The sequence below is a fragment of the Leiobunum rupestre genome, chromosome 8, assembly GCF_980474605.1.
Source record: "Leiobunum rupestre chromosome 8, qqLeiRupe1.1.hap1, whole genome shotgun sequence".
NCBI classification, from domain to species: Eukaryota; Metazoa; Arthropoda; class Arachnida; order Opiliones; family Sclerosomatidae; genus Leiobunum; species Leiobunum rupestre.
Window position 1 is genome coordinate 18,898,847 of NC_143391.1, and position 17,832 is coordinate 18,916,678.

A 17,832-nucleotide genomic window follows, 5' to 3' on the forward strand; every position below is an offset into this window, starting at 1 on the left:
CGAGGTTGGCGTACTCTGAGGATCAGACCCAAAGTCTCTGTAGCGTTGGCGCCCATTATAGCTGTGGTGCAAGCGGGTGTTATATAGAAAGTCAGCTGTCGCCTACCTGCAAACGATGCGCAAGAAAACGTAGACATGCCCGTAATCGGCACGATGTGCCCAGTGTAGGCAGCGATGCGTCGAAGTGGGGGTAGTATGGGAGGTTTCACTGGTAAGTCATTGTAGATATGCTGTGGGAGAATGTTCACCTGGGATCCAGTGTCGAGCTTGAAGAGAATTGAAGTTTCATTAAGATTTATATATTCATACCACTCGTCATTGTTGTCCGTAGGGTCGGAAGTGTTGGAGTCACATGTAACCGTCAAGGTGTGAAGGTGAAAATCCGAATCATACATGTAGGTACTTGGAGGATTGAAAAAGAAACGTGGTGGTATGTTTTCTGTTGGCAGTGATCCGCTAGATCCAGGAGAGTAAGTTTCCGGGTAGTGTTCGTAATAGGGTAAGTATGCTGCGTGACTATCTTGAGATGGTTGTAAAGAGTAAGCCGTTGGAGGCTCATCCATATGTATTTGGTCGTGGCTAGCACTTGAGGTAGTAAGGGCTTGAAGGGTATTTGAGCGGCAAGAGGCTGCCCAATGACCTCTCCGGTGGCAATTGTGGCAGGTGGACTCTGCTGCAGGACATCGACCCTGGCGGTAATGGAGAAGACCGCAGTTAGAACATTGAGTTTGTGTTGAAAGTGGGCGATAGGTTGTGTTAAACTGCTGTGGAAACGACAGGTGAAGTGGAGGTAGAGATCGTTGCGGTGCTAGCTGATGACGCTGACCTCGAAGGGGAAGTGGATACCTCATTACTGTGGATCGCAGTTGGGTTCGGGAGTTAGGACGGCGGTATTAAAGGCTAGGTTGTCTTTGGTGGTACACGGCATCGATATTTGCCGAAGGAGGCACTATGGAAGTCTCATTGCGGTGTAGTGCAGCATGGGCAGTAGAAGTTTCGTCAGCTTGGCAAATGGCTATTGCCTGAAGCAAAGTAAGGTTTTGGCGGGTGAAGAGGTTTCTTCATAGCTCCGCCTTATAGACGCCTGCAAGGATCTGATATCATACAAGAGAGTCATGAACGTCGCCAAATTCACAGTTTCGGGCCTGGGATCGGAGGTCAGTCAAGATCTCGTCAAACGGCTGATGTTGTTTCTGCTTGGTATGGAAGAAGGTGTAGCGATGGGTGCATAATAACTGACAAATGCTGCATAAATGGCATCAAGCGTAGGCTCATCTTGACCTTGTGCTATAGGTATAACTAAATCATCGTATATTTTACGCCCAGCTGGACCCAATGTATATAGGAATACGGCTTTTTGAGTACTTTCGGTTTCGGTTGATAACTTCATGGCGACAGCAAAAATCTTGAAATTTTCCTTGTACGCGGTCCAGGCTGCGGCAGGATTGATACTGGACGGATCGAAATGCTCCGGACTCCGGAAGGCTGATGGCATTGCCATGGCAAAGGTTATATAGAGATAAAAAAATATAACGAATAAACTTAAGCTATCCCACTTCTGACACCATGTTGTAAGTTTTGGTTCTAATTAGTCAATATAGATAAAGAAGATGTGAAAAGGCTTTATTACATTCTGTGTGCGTTCTCTTTGTTACAAGGGTTTATATACGGTGTGAGATCCGGAAATACAAATAGATAAGAACCCGCGCAAAAGGCGTGAAGCGCCATCTATTATAACATATATCCTCACGTAAATCGATCGTGCCCAGCGAAAGGCAAGAAGTGCCATAATTGCAATAAACTGAACCACTTTAGCAAAGTGAATCGCTCATCTAGAAAAAATTATGAAAAGAAACAAGACTATACGTTCTGAAAACCTTACAAGCACGAGTAATCGCCATAGCACACGAAGGACATTTGGGAACGGTAAAGACGAAGCAACTACTTCGCACATGGCGATTAATGGCTTCACTCGGTAAAATCCTCAGAGCTGCTGAAATCTCCAATACCGACTGGAAAGACGACCTTCAAACCTTCTTAAGAATTTATCGTATTGCTCCACACTGCACTACCAACGTCGTTCCTTCCTTTCTAATGTTCGGACGACCCGTACGCAGTAAGCTACTAGCCATACCAGCGAACGACGAAACTCGAGAAGCATCACCAACAAACCTAGAATGCCAAGACGAATTCGCCAAAGCAAAGATAAAACAATACAGTGACAAACGCAATCGAGCGAAAGACTGCAATCTGAAAATCGGAGACACCGTTCTCGTTAAAGCTACTCGAACGCACAAACCTTCTACATACTTTGACCCTACCCCTTACACCGTTACCGACATCAAGGGTACTACTTTTACCGCGGAACAAGATGGCAAGAATATCACGCGCAATTCCTCATTCTTCAAGCTCATCCCACCTAAGACGCCGGAAACCGTTCCTCCATTAGATGGCTCGGCATCCAAAACAAAATCCGATGAAACCACTCCAAACGTCGTTCTTCCAACGAGTTCAATGCCCATGACAAGAAATACACCAGCGATCTCAAGATACGAACTACGTCTCACTCGAATCAAACCCAAAAGGTTGATTGACGAAATGTAATATGCTCCTTACATTACACATGTTTAATATACTGTAAAACCCGTTGATCTTTTTAAAAGAAAAGGTGAATGTAATATATTGAGATTTCTACCCCCTCATCTATATCTAAACGAGTCCGACTGTATCCAAAATAGGAGTAGTCTAATTGTGTGTGTGTACAAGACAATGCCACGCCATAATAAAGCTGTTAATTATTACTAGTTTTGAGTGTGTTATTATAGAAATTGACTCGACCTACATCACAGTATCCATTTCGAATGTTACCCTTTTGTCGTTAATAGAGATTCGGACTCTGATTGGGTGTAATGGATTAAACAATTCCTTGCTTGTTGCTTTGTAATTGACTAAATCTCTGACGTGGAATAATCCAATGGTATTCGTCACCTTGTTCGATATCTTGTCGTTGTGAAATTGGTTCAGTGACATTGAAGTTTGTTTCATTCGGTGTGACGTAGCTAGCTCGACGACTATGATCAGTGTTCCGCAATTGAGATTGACCTCTATATTGTCAACGTCCTCTACCATATCCTAATTCGTTTCGTCTTCCAAAATATTGTCTTCCAGGTCCCCTTCCAACAGATTGTTGGCGATCGTAGTGTAGACCTGCTTTTGCAATATTCCCTACTCGATTACAACTGTAACATAGCTGTTTTGAATGGGGGGAATCTCATTCGTTGTGTTGACGACTAGTACAACGGACACATGGTTTAAGTTCCGTCCCACAATTCCTAGACTGTGATTGAAATAAATTGTTGTTTAGATTTGTAGCGTTAGTAGATGTGTTGTTTTGGGAACGTTTATTAGTTTGCATTCTCTTTTGGTATTTCGATATCTTGTTTACTGTTTCTTTGTTGTCAGCTGATTCTGGGTGAGCTTTAATGTCTTTCGCTTCTCGATCTACAGTTTCTAATAATTTTGCTATCTCTATCGCTTTAGTTACGTTCGCATTACGTTCAGCTAGTTGTTTCTTCATTGCTGTATCATTGTTAATACCACATACGATACGATCCCGTAACCTTGTATCCAAAGAACGACCAAAATTACAAAACTCGGACATTTTTCTTAACGCAGCCACATATTCCGCTACTGTTTTTCCGGCTTGTCTTTCTCGTTTCTAAAATTTACAATGTTCAACTGTTTCTAAATTAGCTGGTTCATAATGATTTGATAAAACGGTGGTCAGTTCCTCGTATGACTTCTCAGTAGGTTTTGCTGGCGCTATTAAATTTTTTAGAAGCGTATATATTTTTGTACCAATAACTGTCAATAATATTGCTCTTTTCTTTACTTAAATATCAGTGTTGTCAACATCTTCACCCATTTCTTCCATAATATCATTAGCAATGAAATATTGTACTAATCTTTCGAGATATATTGTCCAAGGTTCTTGTGTTTGATCGAATGCAGAAAATTGTCCAGAAGCGGTTGCCATAATGCTATACTCGATAAGAAATTGCTGGTAGGTTAGTTTTATCTTTCCCTGGTAAACTTCTTTGTTTACTCTCTTGAAATTATAATGTTCGATTTGTTTTTATTTTATACTAAGTTGTCGATCTTGCAATTATTAATTTTCTTTTAACATTGATTTATTTATTTTACAATTGAACATTTATCTAACTTATAACTAACCTTAACACTACCATTAGTCAAAATCATAGCTTCCGTCTCCGAGGACATATTCAGCAGCCGATCTTCAATACGTTCTTCAGTAATTATTTCCACTATTTCCCCCTCAGTACTAGGGCGTTTACGTTTATTACCTGAACTCTCAGTGTATTAATATACGGTACGGGGGTGTATGAATACTTGATTCTTCTTGAATGGAACCAATTAACTGGGGGAAGATAACCTGAAAATTCGTTTTGTACGGATTGTTACGAATGCGAGGCGTCCCTAAGTTAATTAGTTCCGTGCTCCTTGTACGGGAGATTTGGTAAAACCTCTGACTGGTTAGTGTTTTTAGCCATAAGAAAGACTTAATTGTTCGTCCACGTCCCTCCCCACCCACCACGGAGCCCCACACGGGGACTTTCACTTGAAATCCAGGGTATACTCAGCACTATGAACCCATCATGGACACCGATTGACCTACTATTTTGCAACTGAGCTGCAAAAAGAGACCCGCTTGATGTAGTGACGGCCAGCACGCACCATCTGTCTCGCCATAGTCCGAAACCAAAGGAGCGTATTGCAGAGAGTTGCTCCGGAGAGCAACTTCCGCTCAACTCCCAGGGACTCCTTTCCATGACTTACAGATTGCCTTCCACGGCAAATGAAAGGGCAACACAGCATGTCCAACCAAAATAAAACTTGAAAAACAGGACGTCCAATACATACGTATTCATAATTATTTGAACTCCCCATGAAATACTTAAGGAAGGGAGCTGCCAACAACAGTACTTTATGAATCCCCCTGCGTGGACTTGAAGGGGATAAAACCAAGCTCCAAGACAACAACGGCACAGCGAAGAAACCTTCAGTGCTAACGCTAAAGCTTAAAAATACAACCAACAGCCAAACAAAGCTTACCACACTCTCTCCCGGAGGGTAGCCTAGTTGTAACTTTATCGAAGACCATTCTCAGCTTAACCATAGGGATCCCAAATACGAGGAGGGATTGCGTGATCTTAGAGGCTAGATGAGTCCAGTCAGGGTTCAAGGTTGTGCCCCATTGAGGGGGAGGCTGTTTCGCAGCTGTCCACTCCCGCCCGGCTTGAGCTAGCCCCATCTTATTTACAGTAACAGGTTGTCAGGTAATCCGGTTCATTGGTATTTAGAATCATGAGAGACAGAAAGTAAGAAACAGTACAGAAACCACAGGTGAAATATTTAAATGATTTATTTCGATGGTCAATGAGCCCCTACATAACAATTTACCACTTATTAGAGCAAGCTGCCAATTTAAGGATCTATATTTCGAAAGGTATATAAATAATAAACAACATATTTATAAAGTTCTTAGTACTTTATAGGGTGATATATTATCTACTAAATATTTTGATTGTTCTATTTATTATTTAAACAACTAAAAACAAGTGAGTTTGTGTTATTTTGTGCGGTCATCCGGTCAGCACCAATAAAATTAGAAACTCGTAGTCTTAGATATCGATTTCTAAAATACTTGATAATTAAAAACTCTACTTACCACACGGCCCTCTTCGCGCTTTGCTATCGCGTCGGAAGCACGCTATCCTTCACTCGATTCTGAAACCGAGTAAATCTTCCATGGATGCCTTTTCCTACAAGGACATTGCTCTTCTTTTCAATTTAAGAATCGTAGAACATTTGAACTATTATTTCCGTGGTTTGATTGTTGAAGGTTTACTTTTTATTATTTATCTAATTGTAAGCTCCAAAGTAAATAACTTCTTGAAAGTATCTAACCAAAATAAAGTCAACAACCGAACAATGCGATTCAAAAGAACATATCTTTCCCAAGAACAGGATGCTATAAACTGAATACGCCCATGGGCGTTATACAGGGTGTTCATTGAAAACGACCCAGAGCTAATAATCGAAAAGCTATTTTTCATAGGAATTTGATATTTTCAGATCGCTTAGTACGCACAGGGGTCAATAGACGATACAAAACTCAATGACCTTAAACCATATCCTCAAGGTCATTATCTCGCTTACAGACTCGGTTCCAAATAGAAAGGTGTGCGCCATCGCATTTTATGTCAAGTAGCTCTGAGTCGATGAGGTGATAAATAAAAATGTTCAATGACTAAATATCAACAAAAAATTTATTTAGATTAAGCTCAAATTAGGTCGGTGGAAATTTATTAGGATCTAAAGAGTTATGGCGCACACCAAAAGTAGCATAAGACCCAAAAGTGTGTCAGCTGTACCTTCGCGCCTATTAAATTTTCTAGTGAGACCTAGCCACACTATAGACTTCATAACCTACTAGTTGGAATAGTGCTAGCAACATTATATTTAGTCTATGGTCTGGCATGATTTTCTCTCTTCGATTTACTCGCCCGTAGATATACGTTCTAAAACGCCTCCCTCGGCGGCGCTGGAGTAACTCGATTTTGATGACGTATTTCAAGACCTCTTCGTTTCCCTTTTTACTTTGCGACAAACTCTCATTATCTACTATACCGTTCTGACACACTTTTGGGTCTCATGCTACTTTTGCGCACACTTTTCGAATTGGAACCGACCTTCCAAACATAACTGTTTTCGAGGTACATTTTGAATGACCTTGAAGACATGGTTCAAGGTCAACCAAATTTTAATAGCCTAAGATATCATACCAGAGTTAATTTGTCCGGAAAATGTCGATGCCTTAGCATAAATACTTTCTAAATTATTAACACCTGAGCATGATCTCTTGGACAGTTTTATTTATGACCTTCTTGTTTTTTATGTTTATTTTGTTAGCTTCCTATTGGCTAATTTGCATCGGTTCCAATTCACTTGGACATAAAATGCGATGGCGTAAGCCTTTCTAATTGGAATCGATTCTCTAATACCAACGGTTCTCGAGATAGATTTTGAATGACCTTGAAGACATGGATCAAGGTCATTGAGTTTCATATCATCTGTTGACCCCCTGTGCGTGCTATGGGATATGAAAATATCAAATTCCTAGGAAAAATAGCTTTACGATTAATAACTCTGGATCGTTTTTAGTGGACACCCTGTATATAGCGGCCATTTCAATCATTATTAAAAATTTTGATTTCTCAGAAATATGGTCGTGTTATACGTCGACAAAATCAAAATTTACCACCAGTTTTCAGGATTACGATAATTTATTTCTAAATTAAAAATCTTAAATCCGTAATTTTCTGTCCATGATTGTAAATGATACTATAATTTGCTTTTATGCGCCTGGCAAACTGATCCCTTGTTTTTTTAGATCGATAATTTTTTGGTTGTGATACGATAATTTGATATTCATATGGCACGCCAAACCGGACAAAAATAGTTTTACTCTCTTTCGCTCTCACAATGGTAAATAGGCCCTCTCTCTTATATCGTTAGCTCTCTCGCTGTCCCAAATTACGAATATATCGCCCTCTCACTGACATCCTCTAGCGCGCTCTCTCTAACATCGTCTTTCACCCTCTCTCTAATATCCTCTAGCACTCTCTCTCTGACATCGTCTTTCACCCTCTCTCTAATATCCTCTAGCGCGCTCTCACTGACATCCTCTAGCGCTCTCTCTCTAACATCGTCTTTCACCCTCTCTCTAATATCCTCTAGCACTCTCTCTCTCTCTGACATCGTCTTTCGCCCTCTCTCTAATATCCTCTAGCGCGTTCTCACTGACATCCTCTAGCGCGCTCTCACTGACATCCTCTAGCGCCCTCTCTCTAACATCGTGTTTCACCCTCTCTCTGACATCCTCTAGCGCGCTCTCTCTAATATCGTTTTTCACACTCTCTGACATCCTCTAGCGAGCTCTCACTAACATCCTGTAGCGCTCTCTCTAACATCGTCTTTCACCCTCTAGCGCACCAAACCGGACAAATTTCGTATTTGCTCTCTCTCTCAGACTGCATTTGCTACGTACAATAAAAAAGGCCTTTAATTTTTTTTTAAATAATTTTCTTCAATTACTGTAGGATATTTAATTTATTCAAACTTTTTCAAGTGTCTTTTTAATTTGTCTTCCGATATTTCAAATATTTTCTCCATAATAAAAAGGTCTATTGTATTAATTAAGTATATTTTTCTTCAATTGGATATCTTTCAATATCGTGTCTCAAGCCCAGTTCACACTATACAATTAATTGGGCCACTTAATTGAAACCAACTAATTGTAAGCAAGAAAATTGAATAGTGTGAACAGAAAAATTGTAACCATTGTTCCAACTTTTTCTGTTCACACTGTACAGTTTTCTTGATTCCAATTAGTTGGTTTCAATTAAGTGGCCCAATTAATTGTATAGTGTGAACTGGGCTTTATTTATAGGTTACGAAAGACAATATTTTAAATCATACGTTTTAAATAAGTTATTTAAAATAGAAAAATTGCACATACAATATGTTTTCAATTTTAAAAACTTAAATGCGTTGTTTGTAAAATAATAATAAAATTTTCGGAGGAGCCGCGAATAGCAACTGATACCAAACTTTATCTTCATCGAAACCAAACCTAAACGATCTTGGTCAAAGTTTACTTTATCTCCGCTTCACGACTCGCGGTTTGTTTTAATTACACCCTGGATTAATTAACGCAGTCGTTATGAAATAACTATGATTTAAATAAATATATAAGTAATTTTTATCCATGATTATAAATTACGTTTAAGGGGAAACCCTGCTTAAAAGGTATATTTGGTCATTTTATAGGTGTTTGAATGAAAGTAAAGTCGTTCTGTTTTCTGAAACGTGAACTACAATATGGGCCTCAGTTTTCAGAGTAAACCGATTTTTGATTAACTGTTTTGTTAACGTAATTTTTTACAATTTTACGCACAAAGTGAGATAACAGTATGAGATAAAAGGCTGTTGTTGGTTTTATTTTGATAAATAATTAGACCAGGTTTCAGAGTAATTCGATTTTTAATTTAGGGCATTATTTATTGTCTAACAAATATTTTATACAGAAATTTAATCATCATTTTCGATACATTTATCGCCTAATAAATTCTGTTTATGTATGACGTATTACACTTTCAACACTTCAAATCACGTAGCAACTCTTAATTTTTAATTTGCGTCCTTTTTGGCCGAGATTGATAAGTTAAAAATACTACAATTTGAATAAAAAACATGTACAATTTACTTCTGGTAGCAAATTTTTCACTGAGTACAGTATCAATCTGTAGAGTGCTAATTTTAAATTTAAAACGCTGTTTCCATCTAGTGATTATTTTCAGTACTAAACATTTGACCAGTGTATTTTTCTCGACGAACCTTGTCATTTGACGGGTTTCGCTTTAAAATATATTATTTAAAATAGAGTTGACAAAGAGCCACGAGTTCGAAAGCTCCTCCGAAAATTTTATTATTATTTTACAAACGTCGCATTTAAGTTTTTAAATTTGAAAAAATATTTAACTTATGATTTAAAATATTGTCTTTCGTAACATATATAAATAAGACACGATATTGAAAGATATAAAATTGAAGAAAAATATACTTAATTAATACAATAGACCTTTTTATTATGGAGAAAATATTTGAAATATCGGAAGACAAATTAAAAAGACACTTGAAAAAGTTTGAATAAATTAAATATTATATTATAATATATCCGAGAGAGGGTGAAACACTATGTCAGAGAGAGCGCTAGAGGATGTCAGAGAAGGTGGAAGACGATGTTAGAGAGCGCGCTAGAGGATGTCAGAGACAGAGAGAGAGCTAGAGGATGTCAGTGAGAGCGCGCTAGAGGATATTAGAGAGAGGGTGAAATACGATGTTAGAGAGAGCGCGCTAGAGCATATCAGAGAGAGGGCGATATATTCGTTATTTGGGACAGCGAGAGAGCCAAGGGCGTATTTAAGGGGGGGGGTTCAACCCCCCCCCCCGAAATGCTGATGACTGGGGGGGGGTGCCTAATAAAAATCAGTGAAACTTCCGTCAGCAACCTCCCCCTTGAAATTTTCCCTCAAAAACCCCCCCTGAAATAAAATCCTGGATACGCCCTTGGAGAGAGCTAACGATATAAGAGAGAGGGCCTATTTACCATTCTGAGAGCGAGAGAGAGTAAAACGAATTTTGTCCGGTTTAGCGTGCCATAGATTCAGGAACTGGCAACACTGCATAGTTTTGTTGTAGCACGGCCAACTTTGATTTCTCGCGCATCTCTCGCGCTACAGCGGCCATCTCATTCGTTGACGTTTCTGTGTTAACCTATGAGCAAAAGATGTGTATGACGTCAGCGCCCCTAGCGGATTATTATTTTTAGTATAGTTTTTACATTGGGGACAATATAACCACCGAGCGTGGCGCTGAACTCCTACACATTATAGTACAGTTTATAGGGGGAAAATCCTTTCTCGCGGAATTTCGACGAATGTGTTGGCCGTAGTAGCGCGAACAGCGCGTGATCAAAGTTGGCCGTGGTTGTAGAAAATCCAAGTCAGTTACGGGCCGTCTACTCTTCACGCTTGTTTTTAACATTCTGGGCGCCAATTCTCACTATTCTGAGGTAAGCCTAACGGTAATGTTAATTTAGTTTAGTAGTTTAGTTACGTTGTATTTGTAATTTAGACAAAAATTACCTAAAATGAGTCAGAAAAGGCATAATGGGGGTGAAGCAAATCCAAGAAAGAAGAAGAGAACTGATAATGAAAATATTATTTTAGACAATTCGGTCACTTTAACGTTATCTAATACTATTGGTGAGGCTGGTATTATAGAATCCATATGCCTGGAAAATTTTATGTGCCACAATAAACTTCAGTTTTCCTTTGCTCCTAATGTGAACTTTATAATTGGACGAAATGGCTCTGGGAAGAGCGCTATTTTAACTGGTTTGGTATTAGGATTGGGTGGAAAAGCCAATGCTACTAATAGAGGGACAAGTGTGAAGGGTTTCATCAAGAATGGCAAGAATTTCTCAATCATCGAAGTTAAATTACATAATTGTGGCCCAGAAGCATTTAGGCCAGAGGATTATGGATCTGTAATAACTATTGAGAGGAGAATCTCAATAGATGGATCAAGCACTTACAAACTTAGAAATGAGAAAGGGCGTGTTGTGGCAAATAAGAAAGAAGAGCTAATCAGGATATTAGACCAGTTTAATATACAAGTTGATAACCCTATCGCAGTTTTGAACCAAGAAACTAGCAGGAATTTCTTGAATTCCACTAGTGGACGAGATAAATACAAGTTTTTTATTAAAGCTACTCAACTTGAGAATATTATGAACCACTACAAGAACGCATTAGAAAAACAATCTTTGGCTAAAGATAGACTAGAAGCAAAACAACAAATGCTACCAACTTTGAAAAAGGATATGAAAGTTAGAGAGAGAGATTACATCAGTCAACAGAATTTGGCTAAACAAAGAAATCAAATTGACCAACTAAGGAAAGAGTTTGTCTGGTCACTAGTTATTGCTAAGGAAAAAGAGATTGATGACAGCAAACAATCTTTGGAGAAGTTGAAGGAAGAACTTTCAAAAATTCAAGAAAATCAGGAGAAAATTGAGGGAAGTGTACAAAAAGCTCAAAATGACAAAGATGAAACTGAACAAAAAATACAAAAAATTGTAGATGAAATGAACGAAATTAAACCTGTATTCACTCAGCTAAAGCAAGAAGATGCAGACTTGAAACAAGACAAAAGGAATAAGGAACTGTCTCTTAGAAGAATAACAGGAGATCTAAATTCAATAAATTCAGAACGAAAGGATTTATCCAACAAAATTAAAGAACTCAAGTCAGTGGGAAACCAAGACTATAGCCAAGAGCGGCAACAAAGGGAAGACAAATTAGAGAAGTTGGGGAACGAGAGAGCGGAATTGCAAGCGAAATTGACCACAACTGACAATTCCTTAGAACAACTTAAAGGCTCGGTTAAACATTATGAGTCTGAACTGTTCAACCACAAACAAGAAGATCGTAATTTGCAGCGGCAAATTGAAAACTCATCTAGACTACTAGCAAACTTTGAAGCTAGTCGTACAAACCGGTTCAAAAAATATGGGGCTTATATTCCTGATATCTTGAAGAACATAGAAATTGCAGCTAGACAAGGGAAATTCAGAAAAGTACCTAAAGGACCAGTTGGAGCATTTGTTGAAGTGAAAGATAAGGCCATGGCTCTGGCTATTGAATGTTGCGTGGGTGGAATTCTTTCAGCTTTTTGTTGTGATAACCATCAAGATGAAAAAGTTTTACTGGAAATATTTAAGAAGACAATATTGGAAGGCAGTAAACCACCTGTTGTAGTATCTCAGTACGCGGAAGAGATATATGATGTCCAGAACCACGCAGTACGGAGCAACACTTATAAAAGTGTTTTGGAATCTATTGTTATATCAGATCCAGTCATTGCCAATTGTCTAATTGATCAATGCGAAATTGAAAGCGTGCTACTCATCCCAGATAGCCCAACTGCTAGACAGCTGATGATGCGCAATCCTCCCCCTCATTGTGGCAAAACATACACGGCTGGAGGAGATCTAATTTACCCAGCACCCAACTTTAGATTCTACTCTTCTAGTAAGACCAATGTGAGATACTTAACCTCCACTGTTGAAGATCAAATCAACGAGTTAAAGCGAGAGATCGCAAATTTCACTAGTCAAAAAGAACAGCTTGTCCAAAATATCAGGGAAACTCAAAACATTTTATCTCAAAATTTGAAAGAGTGTAAAGCGACAGAAGCTCAACTGAACAAAATCCGTCAACGAATAAACAGATTAAACTTAGAAATTAATGAATTGAAAAACATTGAAGATCCAGAACCACCTGATTTTGCAATTTTGGAACAGGAACTTGAGGAGTTAGATATTAAAGTGAACTCATTGGAAGAAAATTTCTTTGCAGCTAAAAATGAGTACGATATAGTAAAAAAAAAATATGCTGAATTACAAGGGAAAATATTAGAAATTAAAGGAAAAAATGGCAACTTCCATGAAACTTGCGACCCTTTAAAAGAAAAACACCGGAAGCAAGCTGCCATATTAGACAGTTTGACAAATCAAAAAAGCTCTAACGAAAGAGAAATCCGAGAACAAGAAAGAAAAATAGTGGATTTCCAAAATTCATTGGTGGTGTTAGAGAGAGAAGTCAAAGTCCTTGCTGATCATACGGAGGCAGTTTGCGAAAGAGTTGAAACGCTAAAATCTAGCAAAGCGATAGAAAGAGAACTGTTGGAATTACAAAAACATGTAGAGAGTGAGGAGAAAACCAGGGGCTCTAAAGAAGAGATCCTAGCTCGCTTTATGGAAGCGAAGGAACAATATAATTCTATCAAATATCAAATTGAACAATACTGCGAAATAATTGACAACATTAAGGCAAGCTTAGATAAGAGAATTAAAGCTCTTAAGTTATTTAGAACACAGATGGAGATGCGCATCAAATACCTTTTTCTTACATCTCTAACTACTAGAAACTATAAGGGCAAAATAGTCATAAACCACAAGAAAGAAAGTTTGGAACTCTTAGTTCAGCCATCTCAAGATATTGCCAAATTGAACACTGGTAAGAATGAGTGAAAGGTTTTAATTTAAATTAGAACTATATTAAAAATTTTTTCATGTAAATAGATATGCGGTCTCTGTCTGGAGGAGAAAGATCTTTTTCAACTGTGTGTTTCATACTTGCACTTTGGGATGCAATGGAATCCCCATTTCGAATCTTGGATGAATATGATGTTTTCATGGATATGGTGAACAGACGTATGAGCATGGCCTTGATGCTGGAGACGGCGTATGAAAACGCAAATCATCAGTTCATTTTTCTCACTCCCTTGGAAATGCCAATTGAAGATAGAGAAAAGAGGGCGAAAATTTGTATGATGCCGGATCCTGAGAGAGGGGGTAATTAAGAAATAGTTATATTGGTTTTACATTGTATACACTGTAACTACTCGTATATTGTATTACTGTTGTGATATAAGATAGTCAAGGTTTTCACGTTTGTTTTATTGTAATAAAAATGCATAATTTTCAATCATACTCATGATGTAGTGATTTTATTAGGTTTTAATACAATTTTGTTGCTTAGAAAAATTGCTTAGTTTTTGGAACCATGCAGCTTCTTATTTTTGAACATTTTCCTAACTTGTCCTGAAAAAAGTTTGGTTTTTTTATAGGGATAAATTTTTTTAAAGAATTAGAATTTGTAATGATTATCAATACCCTTTTGAAACAGGATTCTGATGAATTGAAAAATCTATGGTATTGGTATTCTTCTTGTTGACCATGGGGTAACTTGTTTTCTTGTACAAGACAAACAATATTGCATAGTTGATACTGAAATAAAACCTTGATTCTCAGAATTTGGGACACAGATGGTGATTAACTTTGGTCTTGATTTCCTGGTTACGAAAGAAACTCACCACTACGGAGGTAATATTTTCTTCTCCATTGGCTATTTCTTTACAGGCATCCACAGCTTCTTTTGTGACGCACTGCCCCTTATAACACATCTAATAATAATAAGCTATATTTACATTTTATAAACTGAATTTCAACAGGCCTGAGGCCCTTTTAACAGTGGTACAGGGGAATTTAAACTGCGTGGGAGGGCTGTGGCTAGCCCTGCCACAGATAACCACTAGCGTACCTACACTAACTATTGCTTTGAAACCTCTGCTAGTTTATAAGGTAACGGGAAAGATATTTATATGAGTAAGGAAAATAATTTTGACCTCTTTAACTAACAATATCAAAATCAAATAGCTTGAGACATGGCTCTGTCTAATTATTTTTGAAATAATTTTTTATTACTGACCCATTTGTTTTCATATGATTCTGGCAGGTCTTCGTGACAAAGAACTCCATCTGGTTGTTGGAAACTGGTTGACTTATTTCCATATCCATCAACTATGCAAACGAATGAACATTTAAAAGCCTGCAAAAGAATTTAACCATTTTTTTGTATTGAGCTGTTAAATGGTTATCCTTATTTTAAGCAGTTACATATTCATGATAGTCCATCACTAGCGTTTGTTTGCTGTAAGTATCCACACATTTTTTCATCGGATCCAATCTTTCAACTTTTTGGTCTCCTAAAAATAAGTTTTTTTTTAAGAGGTAGAAAAAATATACAGGGTATTTAAATTCACCTAAAACTACTACAAAGAATAACAAAGTGAGAATCATCATTATTTTGGTACTCATTTTTAGTTGAATGCAGTAACAATAATAAAGGATAGTTAGAATTTGTCTTTTATATAGTAAAGAGCTGGGCAATGTTTGGGAAAGGAATTTCTTAAACCTAATGAACAATAAAAACATTGTTAAGCTTTTATTGATATGTTCCAATTATTTTGTTTTACCGAAATGTAGTCAGAGCAAGAAGATAAATGATTATTATGAATGGGCCATCTGCCAACCTGAATGGTCCTCTACATTTTCCCAAGCAGATGGAACGAGCAGAACCACTGGAAAGATTAAAAAAAAATTAATAATTACAAGTAAAAAAGTTAGTCTGACCTCAATGCTATTGTTGCATGAGTAACTTCAAGGGTCTCCCTTTCAAAGATGAAAAATGTTCGGTTTTACATTTAGACAAAAATAACCCAAACCTGTGGTTATAGTCTATTTGGTTCTACTATAAAAACCACACTCTCTGAGTGGGATTTGGGCGTAATCGCCTTAATAACCTTAGTCTACTTCATGACTTCTACAGTAATTTACCTTTCAATTAAATAAATCAAATAATTTTTGATGATTTTTTTTCTGTTAACTCTTCCCAAACCCATGGCCATTCCCTTAAATTAAATAAACAGCGTGTTCACACTAACCACGGTCTCAACTATTTTGACTATGACGTTATCACTGACTGGAATTCCTTACCATTGGAGCTAGTCACAGTGTCTAAATGAAATGCTTTTCGGAACAAAGTATATAGTTATTTATGTGGCCCAGCCGCCCTCTTATCTCTAATTTTAATTCCATTGTTATTTTTAATTTAAAATTTAAAATTTTTGGTCGTTTTTAATTATTCATATGTAATTACTCCACATTTGTTCTCTCATTGCTTTTTTTTGTATTTTGTATCATTCCGTACCGATGCTCAAACATAAGCCGCATTATGACTTTTTGAGCAAATAAATAAAATCAAAGTTTTGGAATAACTATTCAGGAACGCTCGAAAAGCAACAAGGGCTTGTGCACGAGCTTTGTTACAAGGAAGTACGATATACAAAAATATAACAAAACAGCCGAAGTAAATTAAAAGAACCAGAATAATACACAAAGTAAGTAAAAAAAGAGAGCAAAATGACCCTGTAACTGATATAGGAACATAGGTTTCAGCCATAATAGGAACAGTAATAGAAAACTGTTAGAAAACTTTATATAAATTTTCAAATAATTTCTGAAATGATAAAGTATGCTATGTCAGCTGAGCTCACTTATGTAGAGCCACCTTGTTTCAAAAGGGTGTCTTAATGACAGCTCCAATAAAAACCTTTCGCTTCATGCGAGTGATTCTTTTAAATCTGTAAGTGCCTGCGCAAAAGCCGTTTCGGCTTGGTAGGCCAAGTTCCTATTAGTGAAATTGTTGTGTACTAACATTGCTAATTATCAGACTGATTAAATATAATATTTTAATGTTAACAACAATTTGAAAGAACACTTGAGTGAATAACTTAGCTTCCGCTATCCGTCCCCGCGATCTCCGAAGTAACCCCAGAGATCCTGGCAGTTATAGAGATGCGAAAAAAGCAGCGAAACTCCGTCGAAAACCTGACAAAAAAATGCAAGCATCAGCGCCGCCCTTCGGCCGGAAGGAAGCGCCCGTTTCAAGCTGAGAGACGCAAAAATTGTAAACAACGGTAACAATCCTAGGATCTCTGCGATTACTCCCCACGTACAGGCGTCGCTGCGATCGGCAAAAATTTGAAAACTGGTTTGCTTAGGGTATAGGGAGTTTCGCATCTCTATAACTGCCAGGATCTCTGGTAACCCCACCTCAAGGTTAGTAAATTTTAGGCTATAAAAGGTTGCCTCGATACGCTGTGGTTGCTAAGGGCTAAGGTTGGTAACTTCGTTGCTAACGAACATCGTGATGTCAGTGAGATGAGATCCTATTGAAAATCAATGGGATCTCATCTGGGTGATGTCACCAACAGACGAATTATGGAGGCAATCCAAAAATTCTTTCAAACCGTTTCTCGATCGAGACCCCGTTGACCCCACCTCAGCCCGATATTTCCTAATATCTCTTTTTGCCTTAGAGGTGGCGCCATCTAACCCTTGTTAGGTTATTTACATTTTGTATTAAATGAATATTACAATACTTCCCTCTTTTTTTTTACAATGCTAAGAGGGTAAAATAGAAAGAAAATGATGGATCAGTGTCTATATCGGGAGGGAATCTTCCTCTGCCGTATAGGTCGTGATGAGGGTACACATGGTGCGGGTGAACTCGTGACAACCGGACAGTGTTGTTGAGGTAGGAAATCCAATCTTCTTTGGATCTGAGAAGGAGCAGGGTTGCCAGTGCGAAGCGGAGTTTGAGATCGGATTGGAGTGCGTTGAGCCATAAAATGTGGAGAAGGCGTCGGTTGTGGAGTGACTGGAGGCAGTGATCCAGCAGGTGTGTGCCTTGTTTGGAGTCCAGTTGCAGGAACTGG

At 38.0% G+C, this 17,832-nt stretch overlaps 3 protein-coding genes across 4 annotated transcripts in view; 2 read left to right on the forward strand and 1 right to left on the reverse strand.

The window, feature by feature from the left end:
- The window catches only part of LOC149932622 (N-acetylneuraminate lyase-like), a 91,390-nt gene that overhangs the window by 12,224 nt on the left and 61,334 nt on the right, over window positions 1-17,832 (forward strand). The window lies entirely within an intron of this gene.
- On the forward strand, window positions 10,635-14,180 carry SMC6 (Structural maintenance of chromosomes 6). Its single transcript, XM_090155102.1, has 3 exons — window positions 10,635-10,717; window positions 10,780-13,727; window positions 13,793-14,180. The coding sequence occupies exons 2-3, from the start codon at window positions 10,796-10,798 to the stop codon at window positions 14,071-14,073; spliced, it is 3,213 nt and encodes a 1,070-aa protein (XP_090011228.1). The 5' UTR covers window positions 10,635-10,717; window positions 10,780-10,795; the 3' UTR covers window positions 14,074-14,180.
- On the reverse strand, window positions 14,211-16,585 carry LOC149932624 (uncharacterized). 2 transcript variants are annotated; one of them, XM_090155103.1, is made up of 8 exons: window positions 16,480-16,585; window positions 15,529-15,633; window positions 15,316-15,467; window positions 15,170-15,258; window positions 14,982-15,101; window positions 14,587-14,676; window positions 14,387-14,500; window positions 14,211-14,314 (listed from the first exon to the last, which is right to left on the reverse strand). In XM_090155103.1, exons 1-8 carry the CDS (start codon window positions 16,512-16,514, stop codon window positions 14,249-14,251), a joined length of 771 nt encoding a protein of 256 aa, XP_090011229.1. In that variant the 5' UTR covers window positions 16,515-16,585; the 3' UTR covers window positions 14,211-14,248. The 2 variants fall into 2 exon arrangements, with proteins under 2 accessions (XP_090011229.1, XP_090011230.1); XM_090155104.1 differs by having other exon boundaries at window positions 16,488-16,584.

What these genes read in the sequence shown, in the direction of transcription:
- SMC6 (XM_090155102.1), top strand. Translation starts at nt 10,796, where the DNA reads ATGAGTCAGAAAAGGCATAATGGGGGTGAAGCAAATCCAAGAAAGAAG. An exon ending in TATTGCCAAATTGAACACTG is followed by an intron (nt 13,728 to 13,792) that starts GTAAGAATGAGT and finishes TCATGTAAATAG; the next exon opens with ATATGCGGTCTCTGTCTGGA.
- LOC149932624 (XM_090155103.1), bottom strand. Translation starts at nt 16,514, where the DNA reads ATGGCTGAAACCTATGTTCCTATATCAGTTACAGG. An exon ending in AAAATATTACCTCCGTAGTG is followed by an intron (nt 14,501 to 14,586) that starts GTGAGTTTCTTT and finishes GTTTTATTTCAG; the next exon opens with TATCAACTATGCAATATTGT. An exon ending in CAGAATCCTGTTTCAAAAGG is followed by an intron (nt 14,315 to 14,386) that starts GTATTGATAATC and finishes AACTTTTTTCAG; the next exon opens with GACAAGTTAGGAAAATGTTC.